Genomic DNA, 15,402 nt, shown 5'->3' with positions numbered 1-15,402 from the left:
CTTTCAAAAGAGAACTTAGTCTGAGTTTAGCAACTTATGTCTGGTGCCTTGGGAGCTGCGGTGGAATGTGTGGGCTTGGGTATCAGGGTGTGTCAGTGTCAAAAAAAGTAGACAGGTTAAATATATTCCGTGGATTGGCTTCCCACCCTCTTTGGCAACGAACCCAAGGGTTCCTGGAAAGACCTGGGATTTAAGTGGGTTTCCAAGGACCCTCTATTTTCATCCTCCCTCCGAAGGTAAGACCCACGGAGAATCGCAGGGCTTGGCACTCTTGAGTTTAGCACAGGCCACTTCACGGGTAGAAGCGTCGTCCTCGAACATTTGGATGATGTGGCGAGGACAGTGGGGACCGTGAAGCTCCTGGTCCCGGGCAGCGGGCTGTAGGAAGGGCGCCCCGTCCCCTCCGTCCGCAGTCGGGCAGCCGGGCCAGCGAAGAGAGCGGGGTCCCGGAGGGAGGGAGGGAAGGGTCGAACCATGCTCGCGGAGGCGGCCCCACGCCCTGCCGCTCAGTCCTGCCCGGGCCACGGGAGGCTCAGGCCCAGGGAACCTCCGGCGGAGGGGGCGGCCACCGGGCACACTGCGGCCAGTGCGGCCGCGCGGCCGCGGCTCTTGCGGCTCCGGCGCCCGCCGGGTGGTGGCTCCGCAGTGCCCGCCCCTCGCTCCCCTACCCCGCCCCTCGCGCCCCCTCGCCCGCCCCCGCCCGGCGCCCCGGCCTCGCAGACCCGCCGCCCCGTCCCTCCGCGCGCGCCGCAGCTGCTGCTCCTCCGCGCGGCGGCGCCTCCCCCGCGCGCCGCCCGCGCTCCCGGCGGCGCAGCCCTCCCGCCTCGGCCATTTTCCCTCCACCCCCTCCCCTCCCGATCCTCATCCCCTCGCCCTTCCCCCCGCGCGGGGACTTTTCCGGAAAGTTTTTATTTTCCGCCTCGACTCTTGAAGAAAGAAGCTCCCGGCTCGGCGGCAGCAAAACTTTTCAGCCGCCGGGCCCCGCGGCCCTCGGCGCGCCCGGCCGAGCGATGAGCGCCCCTCCGGTCCTGCGGCCGCCCAGCCCGCTGCTGCCCGTGGCGGCTGCAGCGGCGGCGGCGGCGGCCGCGCTGGTCCCGGGGTCCGGGCCGGGGCCCGCGCCGTTCCTGACTCCCGTCGCGGCCCCGGCCGGGGGCATCTCCTTCCATCTGCAGATCGGCCTGAGCCGCGAGCCGGTGCTGCTGCTGCAGGACTCGTCCGGGGACTACAGCCTGGCGCACGTCCGCGAGATGGCTTGCTCTATAGTCGACCAGAAGGTAAGGCGCCGCGCGACTCTGAGCCCGGCGCCTCCCCGCCGCGCTCGGGGCACTGCCCTCCGGCCGCCCCTCGCCGCGCCAACTTTCCGGCTCCGGGGGCTCGGCCGGCAGCCAGCCTAGCCGGCGCTCTGGAAGGGTCCGACACCGGCCGAGGTTGGACGCCCGCATCCGAGGCTCTGCCCTTCGTGTTGTCGAGTTCTCCCCTTGCCCCAACCTCTTTCTATTTCCGATTTCCCTCCAGTCTGCATCCTTCTCCCCCAATTCCATCCCTTTCAGGACATTTCCAGGTATCTTCTATTTTCTGGTCGCACCTCTCCCTCCCACTAAAGACTTCCCGGCTCTCCCCTCTCTCCGCTCTGGACCCTGGACCAGCTCACTCCTGGCGCCGAAATCCTCCTTCCTGCACTAGAGTTTCCCCGGGGACACGCTCAGCACGATTTCAGCACCACTCCCTTCCCCTTCAGGCCCCTCACCCAGCTCAGATTGATGCTGAGGAGTTCCTGGAATGATCTAGAGAGGAGGAATTTCTCACCTGTCAAATAAGCTTTTAAGAGAGAATGATTGACTCGGCCAGCTGTGAAAACAAATGACCAGACCACAGCTCCCCACCTCCTTGTGGTCTGTTCCCAACTCTGTGAACATGGGCGCAATTTTTTCAACGATAAATCTGAAAGTTGCAGCCTTCTGGATTTTGATTCCCAGGGCACTGATGGTGGAGCTTTGAAGCCGGGGCACAGGCATGTGAATGGCGGGGGGTCCTGTCCAGGAGCACCCCAGGCTGGCTCTGCCCCCTAAGTTTTGAGGCTGTGGGACTTTGGACAGCGGCCACCAAAGGCAGAATGGGAAAAGGGCCATTCTCCTGGACCACGCCGCCCAGGGAGGAGACCTAGCCCGCCCATCGCTGTTTACTGTGCAGTTCTGAATTTCAGGTTGTTTCTGTGGCGGTCCAGAGGGGCGTTTCATGGAAGGGGGTGATAAGAGTGAAAAGGAAAGGGGGCCTTGGCGCCAGTCTTCTTAGTGTAAACAGCGGGGGTTTCTGGGTGGAGACAGAGGTCTCTAAAGGTGCTGAATTTCAGCCCTGAAGGACTAACTGGTACTTGCCTTATAAAGGTCCCTTGAATAATCATGAAAGCTTTCTTTAAACTGTTTGGAACAGAATTTGCTAAACCTGTGTGTTGTGAATTGTAGCACTGAGCACAGAAATAGTAGGAAAAATCCCTAGGGAGAAATCACTAGTCTAAAAGTTGTAAAAGTTCTGGAGGCCAGACGAAGTTAACAGTGTCAGGAGTTTTTGTTTATTGAACGGGTGACATTTTATAATACGTGTGACTCTCAGTTTTTTGCATCTTCCACGTAAATGGCAGATACTGTCTAATTCTGTTTTAAGTCATATCATATGCCTTCTCCTCATCAATACTGTGGAGTGTCTATTGCAGGTTAACGGGAGCCTTCTCCTGGGCACTGAAAGCCTTCCCTTAATGGAAGTTGCAGTCTACAACAGTTTCCATTGGAGTGCAAGCCAGTTAATTAAAGGACAATAATGAACAAGCACATAAAGAACTTAAGATAAAGTTTCTTAAAAGCTAATGTGATTGTATAGAATTTTAGCTGAAAGCAAGTGAGTTACAGGTAATATTCATTGGGTCAAGTTAATATGGACAGACTATCTTTGAACAGTTTTAAAGGGTGTGCCTGTGCACACACCCGCGCACACACACACATACATGCATATAGCCACACCTCGATGGAATTTAGAATGGGGAGAAATATGCCTGTATCAAGAGGTTTGAGACAGAAATTGAATGAAGAGTGAATTCTTATCTCTGTAACTACCAAGAGGAATCCTTTGTGGAGGGGATGATACGTGTGCAGGAGAGCAGCAGAAAGCACCTATGGAATATAGAGGACCTGAGGATAGTGACTAAAATATTTAGAGAAAGTAAAATTATGAAAAGGCCTTTCAATTAAGATGAACTCAAATTACTAGGAGTCTCTGTATCTTTTACATAGAGACATCAAATCAAGGGCAGCTGAAAGATGGATTTGCTGTTTGGAGTATGTTTTAAAAGGCCAAAAATGTTATGGCCGAAGGAAGACTGGAGTTCATGAGCTAATAGAACCCTGAGCCAAAGCTCTGGGGGAGAGAGCTGGAGAGACACTGGCAAAGAGAAATCACCAGTCCTGGTGACTGATTTACAAGGGGAACCCCTTCCTTTTCTATTTATTCTAGTAGTTCTTCTGTCTCTAAGAGTTTGAGAGTTTGTTTGGGATAGCCGAATAAAGATCTCACTTACACTTTTTTTTTTTTTTGGCTGGGGGGGGGGGTGGGATGTTGTGGCAAAGAGAGATTTAGAGATGTGTGTGGATTTGAGAGTTGTTTATATACAGGATACTGTAATTAGGTATTTACTCGATAGGAAAAAATTTCATCTATCTGTTTTCTGTCATCTATCTTGAGATACAATTATACCTCAAGGTTAAGAGGGCTGAGTATCCATCACAGGATAGCAGAGACAGCAGAAATGGAGGAGGGGGTCAGTGTAGAGTCAAGGAAATGGGAAGAATTTCTTTGTCCCTTATTTCAGATTCTCTTGAATTACTTTCTCAAGATACTAACTCAGAGATAGGATGACAGGAGAGAAAAAGAGAGGAAGAGAGGAAGGGAGAGAAATGGATGTTTTAGGACAGTGCTGGGATTTAGAAGTCATTTACAATTTACTATGTAGAATGGATTTCTCTAGATTTTCTGAGCCCTCCACATTCATTGCGTTGTAACATGTTAAGAAGGTTTTCACGTGATAGGTTTGAGAGTTTCCTAAATACTAACAGAGATTGGACTATCTTAAATCTTTGAAAGTATTAGCTGACAGTTCAGTTTTTATCAGCAGCATTCATGGGACATTTTCTGTGGGATGAATGACTGTGAAATGACTAAATAAGAGAGGTCCGTCTCTGAGAAATAGTATTTTAAATCACTTTTGCTATTACTTAGAATTTATAGTTTTTCGTTAATCATGTAGGTTTGCTAAGTGGCAGATAGATGATTATGCTTGAAAATTTTTGATGGTAATGGAGCAAAAATATTCTGATTTTAAGATAAATGTACCCTAAGTATGTCCTGAATTATATAGCTAAAGAATTTTTAAACATAAGTATTTTTAATATTTAATATAATTTTTATATTATATTAGAGCATAGTTAATTTACAGTGTGTTTCAGGTGTACAGCAAAGTGATTCAGTTGAATTTTTAAAATATTTTAGTTTAGGTGAAAAATCTAAAGTGCCACATACATATCGGTATGTAACACTTTATGAATACAGAGGTAGAAGTAATTCCTTCTTTTTGGGGAAATATGTTTAAGGTCTCTATATTATGCTTATTTCTTTACTTTGCAAGCATGTAACCTTGAAGGCTGGTTGTGTATAAAGATATATATCATGTTAGATAGTATTCATGACTATTATTTTCTGGAGGGTAAAAATAGTTACAGTAATTGACTTCACTTTGAAACATTGTTACTTTCTACTATCAAAAGAACCTTGAATATATAGACTAAGAAGGAATTGTTTTGAAACAAGGAGCCCTATTCCAAAGGAAGAATTACTTTAGTTTCACATATTGTCTGTGTGTCTATGTGCACACACACACGCTTTTTAAAAATAAGCAGTATTAATTTAGGGATGTGGAATGCAATTAATAGGACTGTCCAGTCATTTTGCCTGTTATCTTATTAGATAGACAGCTCATATTTTCCTTTTGAATTTACTTAAATGAAGTAATAGCATCTCTAAGGCTCCTGGCATATTTTTACTTTGCATAGTCATTTTTCTGACCAAGGAAATAAGAAGTGAAATTTTAGGGACAATAGTTCATTAAAGGTAGAACAAAGGTTAGAGCCTTAGTTTGAGAGCAGCTGTGCTCTGCTTATAGTTGTTTTGCTTTCTTAATTGTAAATTGTTTTCTTAACACTTGTAGTGTCACTTTAATTTTATTGTTAATTTTAGCTATGCTACTTCTACACAGATTGAAGAAACTGGGAATGATTAACTGTTTGACCAGGTCAGCACACATAGGCCAACAAAATCCTTTTAAGCAAATAGATATTTGGGTTGTAGGTTTGTATATTTTTATTCAGAATTTACATTTATCATCATTGTATTGTCATCATTTACTTTGTCATCATTTACACTGTCATCATTGTCATCATTGACAGTTTACGATTGTCATCATTTCTGTTATTTCTGATTTAATGATGAAGTATAGAATGTGCCAGTTCATTAAGTAAGTCTTAAAGTAATATAATGCTTTAATACGGTGTATTTAAATTTTCAAGTTTAGTTTATAATAGGATTATATTTTTATATATATGTAATGCCTGTGTAATATATACATATGTAGTATATTGTCTAAGTATCTAAGTGTGTTTTGAAACATAATTTTGAAAGCCTAATTATCCGTGTACAGCTGCCATATATTAAAGTATTGTTTTATAATTTGCATTATAGGCTGCAAAATTGAGGCCTCATTGTATATCTTATAATGCAAAAGAGAAACTCTGCTTTATGTTTTTTCTATCAATACACAGAACTAAAAACCTTTTCATATCAGTGTATGCTGTTGAACACTTTCCCAAGGAAATATCATTTGTGTCAGTCTTCCAAACTTTGGGCTGGGAGAATTGGACAATTGGCTGTTTTGACAAATATATGCATTACTTTAGATCTTTAGATCCAGGATTAAAATAAATTGGAAAGACTTTTCTGAGACAGCTATAGTCTGTATATATGTGAGAGAGGAGGTTAAGTGGAGCTGGAAAACTGTTAATAGTTTATGAATGTGTTGCTCTGTACACCAAACTCCTGTCATAATCATTAAGGGAGATTTCAAACTTTATTTTGCCAATTATTGTTACTCTATTTGTGAGATGATTGTATGTAGGTCTTCACTATTCATGGATGCCTTTTAATGACCTTACTAGACAAATCAAAATCCTATAAATGTATGGTTGTCACTTACCTAAAATTACTTTGAAGAGTAAAGATAATATGTGTAGAGCATTAAATATACTGCTGGTATATAGGTGAATAATAAATAATGTTACTGATATATAAGGCTTTATAGACTAGCATATTATTTTATTAATAAAGAAATGTATAGTCTGTTGTCTTATTCTTATCTCAATATAAAATTAAAATTTTATTAAAAAGCAATATGGCCATAAGGCCAAGGTAACATTTTTTTCCCTTGACCTCTACAATAGGGCAAATCTTAGGAGTAATTGCTTTTTGATACTGCCTCTCAATTTTCAACCTCTCAAAATTTGTCAAGGAGCAATTTGATTATTATAAAATGAAAAACACAAATGTTGATAAAGATCATTATATTGCTTTTTATTATTTTTTGACAAGTTGATTTAATTCCTTTTCAATTGCAAGTGGGATTCCAATGATATCTCATTTGATAAAAAGCCAAATAAAATAGGTAATGGTACCACATCTGACAGTATAATGATTCTCAGATCTGGTCCTCAAGACAAATAAAAAGTTATTTTGCAAATTAATCATTGATGTGAGGAGGAACACACTTGGAAATGGCTTATAGAGATCACATTTTGCTGTCATGCTAGCATCTAGAGCTAGTTTGCTAAACTGTTACATCTGACGAACAGCTGATAATAGAATAACATAGTTGTGCACATGCAGAAGTGTTAGACTGGGGCTAGAGGTGATTTTACTGGGGAACAGTTAAGATAGAAATTTGGCTAAGCCAGTCACAAGTCTTTTTCCAGATCTTTTCACCAGCTGCTGCTTACCACTCATGGAAGTTCATGCTCCATTATAAAACCTTCAGACAATAATAATCAATAATTATTCATTCATCCTTTGAAGAAAAAAAGTGGAATGCATAATTATATGAAAGCTATATATTTGTATGTATTACACTGGAATCATTGAATAAGTTCTCAGTTCAGTTTAGTTGCTCAGTCGTGTCCAACTCTTTGTGACCCCATGACCTGGAGCGCTCCAGGCCTCCCTGTTCATCACCAACTCCCTGAGTTCACCCAAACTCATGTTGGTGATGCCATTCGACCGTCTTATCCTCTCTCGTCCCCTTCTCCTCCTGCCCTCAATCTTTCCCAGCAGCAGCATCTTTTCAAATGAGTCAGCTCTTCGCATCAGGTGGCCAGAGGATTGGAGTTTCAGCTTCAACATTAGTCCTTCCAATGAACACCCAGGACTGATCTTCTTTAGGATGGACTGATTGGATCTCCTTGCAGTCCAAGGGACTCTCAAGAATCTTCTCCAACACCACAGTTCAAAAGCATCAATTCTTTGATGCTTAGCTTTCTTTGTAGTCCAACTCTTACATCCATAGATGACTCCTGGAAAAACCATAGCCTTGACTAGACAGACCTTTGTTGACAAAGGTCTCTGCTTTTTAATATGCTGTCTAGGTTGGTCATAACTTTCTTTCCAAGGAGTCAAACATCTTAATTTCATGGCTGCAATCACCATCTGCAGTGATTTTGGAGCCCCCAAAAGAGTCAACCACTGTTTCCACTGTTTCCCCATCTCTTTGCCATGAAGTGATGGGACCCGATTCCATTATCTTAGTTTTCTGAATGTTGAGTTTTAAGCCAACTTTTTCACTCTCCTCTTTCAATTTCATCAAGAGGCTCTTTAGTTCTTCTTTGCTTTCTGCCATAAGGTTGGTGTCATCTGCATATCTGAGGTTATTGATATTTCTCCCAGCAATCTTGATTCCAGCTTGTGCTTCTTCCAGCCCAGCGTTTCTCATGATGTACTCTGCATAAAAGTTAAATAAGCAGGGTGACAGTATACAGCCTTGAGGTACTCCTTTTCCTAATAAGTTCTCAAGCTGTAGTGAAAGACTAGTATAATCATCAAGATAGCAGGGCTGGACTCAGATTGGATTAGAAGTGAGTAAAATTCAGTTCCGTTGGAGTTGATCATAACATAAAGGTTCTTTTTAAAAATGTTTGTTTGCATTGTTTTTGTGTGTTGAAAATAGCTAATGCTTTTGACTTTGGATAGTCACTTCTGTTCATCTGTAAAATCTAAGCCCAAATGTGGAAATACAGGTTAAAAATATAGGATGCTTTTAAAGATAGTGCTGATCTTTTAATGTCCCCAGTATTATTCTACAGAGGTTTTGAAAATAAGATTTAAGTTTCTTAAATCTTTCCTTGAGACTGAAATATGTTAGCACAACATAAAACAAAAAGAAAAAGTACATCAATTTTTTCTTTCTTTTGATAGAACTTAGATACAGAGAAAATGGTTGTTTTGCTCACAGATATTAAAAGTTCTTTTCCATCTATAAGAATATGTGAAATTTCCCCCAGGAATTCCTCTGATACTGTCAACCAAATATTTTTGTACCATTAAAAACCAATAATGACAGCACCACTTGAAGTTACTTGGCAGCAGAGAAACCCACATTATGCTGTTTCTTATTCTGTCTTTCTAGTCTCACAGGAAAGAGATAAATAAGTAAAGCCTTTAATTACATGTCCACTGTGGCCATTTTGGAATATCTTACAATTTGTATACTTAAAAAGGTGAGAATTGATATAAGAACACTACACATTGAGACACAGTTATGCCTGTCCAAATTTACAATTTCCTATATTGAAGTTTCTTCCAAGGTTTCAAAAAGACTATATTAGACTAAAGCTAGATAGTTGATACAGCAGCTAAACAATATTGGCAAATATGAAGATTAGATTTTTAAATATGCAATCATGCACAGATTTTGTTCAACTTATTTTAGTGAAAAGGAAAAAAAGTTACGTACTTTTCATTGCATCACTGGTTCATTGGCTTTTATTCTGTCTAGGTCACTGATTGTTGAGGAATTTGTTGAATTTACTGCTTGTATTTAGGCACAATTTAAAAAATGTCTGAATTCTTTGCTCCATAATTGTCAGGAGATTTTTTTTCGCATACATGTCATGCAAGGAATGAAAAATACGAATATGATCATGAAAATATGAGCCAGAAGCCGCTGTGGCTTTCACCATTGTTAAAAGCAGGAAGGAATTGAGGGAATGGTTGGGTACGAAAAGGGTGGGAGTTAAGCTGTGGTGATGGCACTGAATCCAGGGTGCTTGAGTAGATTTGGGTAGGTGACCATCGGTGAGGCCTGTGGGGTACCTGAGACTAGTGGTACCTGAGGGCAGCAAAGGAGACTGAGGGCACAGCTCTGACCTCTTATGGACTGAGTCAGCAGGAGTGGAAGTGGCTTTTTACAAGCAGATAGTCCTCTTGGGAAGTTTTAAGAATGTCACAGATGAGGGGTTCAAATAGCAACTCCATGAGGACTTGACTGAGAGTTTCAGGAAGGATTCTGCTCTTGGTGACAAAGGCCCACAAAAGGAGCCTCCAGGAGCCACACCTCCTGGCATGGACTCTGCGTGCCTGTCTGTATCTTAGCGTCTTGGCATTGGTCGTGTCTATTTTTCACAGTAGCCCTTTGTGATAGGCATTTTCTCTCCATTTTAAGGTTGAAGGAGCTGAATAAGGGTCAGAGAGGTTAAATCATTTACTACTCCCATCATGTAACTATTAAGTGAAAAGCAAAGCCACTCAATTCTTTATTCCTCTCACTTAGGTAGTCTTAAGAACAGGGAGAGCTGGAATGGCCATAGGTCTATACACAGAGTCTGGAATTTGACCAAAGTGAGAGGGAGGGGAATGTTAAACTCCCTTACATTAAACTCCCTACTTAGAAACACTTCAGCTTTGACAGTGTTATGTTATTTCTATTAGTTTAAATTATTTCTTAGTCTGGAAGACTTGCCTTATTTTGGTTCACATCCCAGTTAGTGGTCAGGTTAGCTGAGATTCTAGCCTCTTTGGGGGATACCACTGCGTGTCCCCCATCTTATCAGTGGCAAGATACCCATAAGGGACATGTAATACGGACTGTCATGCGGATATTAGGGCCTTTAGAGATACGTGATTGCCTGAAGTAGTGATATTTTAGAAACATGGATTACCCTTGAAGAGTCATATAAACTGCAGTGTATCTACTTGTTATTTAAATAAATATCTACGTAGCAGAATCTGGTTTGGTATTTGCTTTCATTGTACTCCGGTAAGAAGATGTAAGGATAGCCAATCCTCACCCATTTTTATAAATTTCCAGACACCACTGTTGTTTATCCAGAGAAGTTAATTATCCTGTGTGATTAAATTTCCTGGGTTGGTTCACAGCACTTCCGTCCTAGGAAATGTGGACATGGAGGTGTTTTGAAAGAAGCGATTATGGTAAGAATATGTATTGGTCAAGTGTGGCTCAAGACTAGTGGATGTAAAGAATCTTAGCTACCTATGAAAATCAATGAATCATTTCTTCGTAAATAGGACATTGATTGTGAGAAGATTCTGAGAAAATAGTCAAGGGTCTTAAGAAAAGTGCCTGTCAGTGGTTGCTTTTCATTTGAGAAGTATGTGGATTGACTGTGTGCATATGCTAAGGATTATGGTTTGCACGTATGTTTCCTCTTTTCTATTAATTTAATGTATTTGTTTATTTTTGGTCACTTATGAGTTAGCCTGCCATAAGGTAAACTCTCACTTATACATAATCAATTGCAGGCCACATGGAAGTTTTCCTTTTCACTTTAGTAGTGCTAACCAGTCTGGATTGTGAATTGCTCCTTTGCATTGTTTGTGTACAGGGCTAAGGCCAGCACTTCCTGTGTAGACTAATTATACTGTCTTTAGGCTTTACAGAAATGTAATTGCTTGTATAAGTGGACATGATTTGATTTAAAGTATGACATAACTCAGTTTTATCCTAAGGGTTCCTGCCCTGAATGACTGTCGGGAAGCATATAGGAAAGTAGTTATATTCAGCCCTGATGGGTTGGAAATGTACCTGAAATATTGCCTGTCTTTGATATATTTGGAACTTTGCAGCTTTAGTATAATGGACAAGTTTCATAGGGAATTCTCTTTTGACATTACTCACTGGTAGTCTCTTGGCTAACATGAAAGCAAAGACCTATCTGGCTGTAATAGAAATCTGAATTTACTAGATGTTTCCTAGTGCAGTACTGTGCCTGTAAGCCTTATCTTGAGATAACCCATCTTGAATTAGGAGAACATAGCTTCAGTTACTGCTCAAGGAGTAGTAAAGTGAATTGCTCGTGCCTTCTCTAACAATGATCAGTGCTGAGAAAAAATTACTTAGGTTTAGAGTAGTTTCTTGACAGGGAGGTTCTGTGCCCTTTCCTTTGACACATGCTAATTCCATCTGCTACTGTGGTACCTATTTTCACCTGGGATGTAGATTTTTAGAGTATTTAAAGAAATCCAACAGCTTGCATAGATTTGCAAAGAATGAAAGACTAGATCTTGCATGTTCTTGGCTTTTATTCAATTCTCTGGGAAGAATATGGAGCAACAGTGATGATACAATAAGAATGGACTAATTTAATTGAGTGGAGTTACATAGAGTGACCAGATGCCCACTTACCTGGAACAGTTGTGTCTGTTGTCCTGGAAATCCTTTAAATTGTATGTTTACTGATAAAAACGGTGGAGTTTTAAGTTAAAAACAAGCAACAAACAAAAACAGAAAGAAAACCTTACTGAGGACAGACATTGTGTTGCCTTTTGGCCAAATGTCCTTGTATATTTAAGGATAAAAGCAAAACTTACATGTCGAATTTATTTCATGGAGTCTTCAGATTACATGTATTAATGATGTCACTTTGAGTAACTATTCTTAATGGATTCTTAGAGTAGTATCCCCTTTGATCAAAAATGTCTTTTTTGATATAACTTTAAGATATACCCAGTATTTAGAATTGATTTCATAAACCAGTTAATTAGACCTGACTTTGAATATAGTATCTAAAGTAATTTGCACTCTATTTTTCCAACCAGTCAGTATAAATCAAGGTGCCGTGATACTTATGTATGTGTTTTTGTTTCAAACAGCAGATAATTTTACTTATTTTGGTGATTCATGCTACCCTTATTAATTCAAGTAAGTAAACAGAAAGGCCTGCCTTGAAGCTCCAGTACCCTTGGCAACCATCACAAAGGCAGAATACTCTGACTTACATCCAGAGGGATAACATTATCATAGTTTCACGTTGTACTATCTTTTATTCTCTGGTCTGCAGAAAGTATAATATGGTTAGCAGGAAGGAGAGAAATTGCACATCAATATCCTTGATTACTTAGAAGACTTATATTTAAAAAACAAGTGGGCAAATAAGGGAGATAATTTTTTGGAAATCGTATTGTCCCATGATAATAATGTGTAGGTGGTAGCTCATGTTTTCTTAAGATATTCACAGGCATAGCCTGGAAGAAGCAAATATATGAGTTATACCTAGTCCTCTATGCTTGACTTCTATTGATGATTATACTGTTGAAATAATATTAAGAATTTTAGGTTCAGAAATTACAGTGTTGAAAATAATGCAAGTAAATGGGGTCTAAAGCCATTTGAAAAGAAATTTGATTTTGTATGATCATTTCTGTTTAGAATTTTCCATACATGAACTATTATCATTTTATACTTCAATTAAATAATTGTTTTTCTTTTAATTTGAAACCTATGTTTTTCTTTTATTTTGAAAATTATAGAATTGCCACACATAATGGCTGAATAGTGATCCTCAGAGATGTCCGCATCTTAACTCCTGGAACCTGTAAATGATGAGGCAAAAGGGGCTTCGCAGATGGTGGCTGAGTCTCTTGAGGTCAGGAGAGTATCCTGGATTCTCTGAAGTAATATTAAGAATTTTATGTGCATGGCCAGTCCCATCGTGTAAACCCTTAAAAGTGGTGAATCTTCTAGGATAGGTCAGACGGATGAGACTGCGAAGCAGGGAAGATTACAAGCATAAGAAGGACTGGATTCCCTGTTGCTGACTTGGAAGTGGAGGAAATGGGCTGGAAACCAGGGAATGCTGGGGTCCTTCTGAGGGGAAAACAGGAGGAGACCAAGCATAAGAATAGGAAGAGATGAAAAAAAAAAAAAGAATAGGAAGAGATGTGACAGCAGAGACTGGAGGGGAGGTATTTGAAAAACGGGTCTTGAGCCAAGCCATACAGTTGAAGCTAGAAGCTGAAAAAGACAGGAAAAATGATTCTCCCCTAGAACCTCTGGAAGAACCAGACATTTACTTTAACTCTGTGAGGTTGACTTTGGACTCTAGAACTCTGAGAGGATAAATTTGTGCTTTTCAAAGTTGCTAAGTTTGTGGTAGTTTATTACAGAAGTAACAGGATACTAATATACCACATTAACTGCCGAAAAAGTGAGAAATTCAGCTAAATTACAAAATGGGAGGTCTTGTTCTATAAATGAATATGCTCATCATAACTCACATACTGTTCTTTTCTCTTTTCATATGGTACTTTCTATGTCAAGTTTTAAATATAAAATGTTCAGCGCCTTGGGGATAATTTTTGTGTGAAGGCTATTCAGATATTTACATTGGTTTTAGAATTTAGTTTGCAAGTTTTTAAAGTTATAGATTCAGATGTTAGTCTTAATCTTTCTAGTGCAACTTATATTTAAAATTTTTACTCTAGGAGACAATCACATATAAGAATCTTTGAAGAATTAATATCCTTTGCAAATCCAATTATTTAGATACTTTCAAACATTTTAATGTATTTGATTTCCTTTAAATACTGCAATCACCTGCCTGATAAACCTTTATATCTTCTTAAGTAATTTTTATACATTTGATAAATGAAACTTTAAATACGCAAATAAGGTAAAATTTAAGTTCTTAAGTGTTCTGTTGCCATATACATAAGCCAAAATTAAAATTAATTGCCTAATTATATTTACATAATTATAAGTGAAAGTATTAATAAAAGCATTAATATGATGTTTTTGCCTCTTAAAATTTCCTCTATTTAATTACAAATATTCCCATTTTGAAAGATCTTTTTCTACCTGTGAAATAATTATGTGATTTCACATAGTTTGTGGAGTTCCCTCTCCATGTAAATTCTACAGTTGTCTTCTCCTTTTAGTTAAGTTTGCATAAATGCTGGTGCTTTTAGCTGGGACAGAAAGTGGATTCTTGTTAAGTTTAGGTCAGTTGCGTGGAATCTTGTTTCAGTTCCATTATTTCAGGAGGTAATCGTGTCCCCGACATCCCTGGATCCAATCTATATATGACTTTTCCTACCCAGATTGATCATTTGATTGGATTTTTAATTATTTTAGTTCCTAAGATAAATGAAACCCTTTTCTATCTACACTAAAGAATTTTGAACCTGATAGGATAACTGCTTTTTCGTACTTAAACATTTTTAAGGTTCTTAAGAAAATACTTCTTAGGGATATTAAATATGTGATTGAACGCTGGCCCTCTCTCAGGGCTTCTCCTGACCACCTAGTCACAACTCATAAGATGATTCTTCTAACTTGGTAGCTTTCCTTATAAATAAAAAAACACTCTAGGGCACCAATATCTAATATCTGAATATCTGAATACAATTTGTATATGGATTTGACACAATATGTTTAACTTGTCAACTGTTCTTGGATATTTAAGATTCTATCAATTTTTTTTAATGTCTTTATGCATATAGTATGGCAGACTTTTCCCCAGTTACATATATAACATTTATGTTTGAACTTGTCTGTTAAAATTCCTAAGATTAATATTGTCTTTAATATTTTAGTATTGTCTGTTAATATTGATAACATTAGTATTTATAGTTTTTATTTTAGAATTATAGTGGTTCTTTGCTTTCTTCAATTTGAAAATTACAAATACTTATGGTTTGGGGCTTTTGCTCTATTTTAAAAGAGATTCAGAATAAACTGTTAAATTTAATAGCCAGTGCTTAAATCCATCAGTGGGTAGACTGTATGGAATATATCTAGCAAATTCACAATGAGCAAATAATAAAACTGAAAAGGAAACAACACTTTCCACTTTCCAGCTTTCTTTTATAACAACTGGCCTGTTGTTTTCTCTGTATATCTAAATTCATTTTAATCTTTTAAAAAGTAGTTTGAAAAATATACTTTCCTATAAATATTTAGGAAAATTCCATAGGATAATTTCTTAAAATTTCACCCTTGCTTGCTATTACCATTCTCTGTAATGT

At 39.5% G+C, this 15,402-nt stretch overlaps 1 protein-coding gene across 2 annotated transcripts in view; it reads left to right on the top strand.

Annotated features, from left to right (window-relative positions):
- Positions 1 to 726: 726 nt before the first annotated feature.
- The window catches only part of PRKD1 (protein kinase D1), a 340,125-nt gene continuing 325,449 nt past the window's right edge, over positions 727 to 15,402 (top strand). For both annotated transcript variants that reach the window (XM_043922695.1, XM_043922694.1), the window contains exon 1: positions 727 to 1,274. In XM_043922695.1, coding sequence (XP_043778630.1) covers positions 1,011 to 1,274 — 264 coding nt within the window. In that variant the 5' untranslated portion in view covers positions 727 to 1,010. The remainder of the gene's footprint in view (positions 1,275 to 15,402) is intronic.

This window comes from Cervus elaphus, chromosome 13 (assembly GCF_910594005.1).
Source record: "Cervus elaphus chromosome 13, mCerEla1.1, whole genome shotgun sequence".
Lineage (NCBI taxonomy): Eukaryota > Metazoa > Chordata > Mammalia > Artiodactyla > Cervidae > Cervus > Cervus elaphus.
Note: the sequence above shows the minus strand (reverse complement) of the source record. Positions and strands in the feature narration are given on the sequence as shown.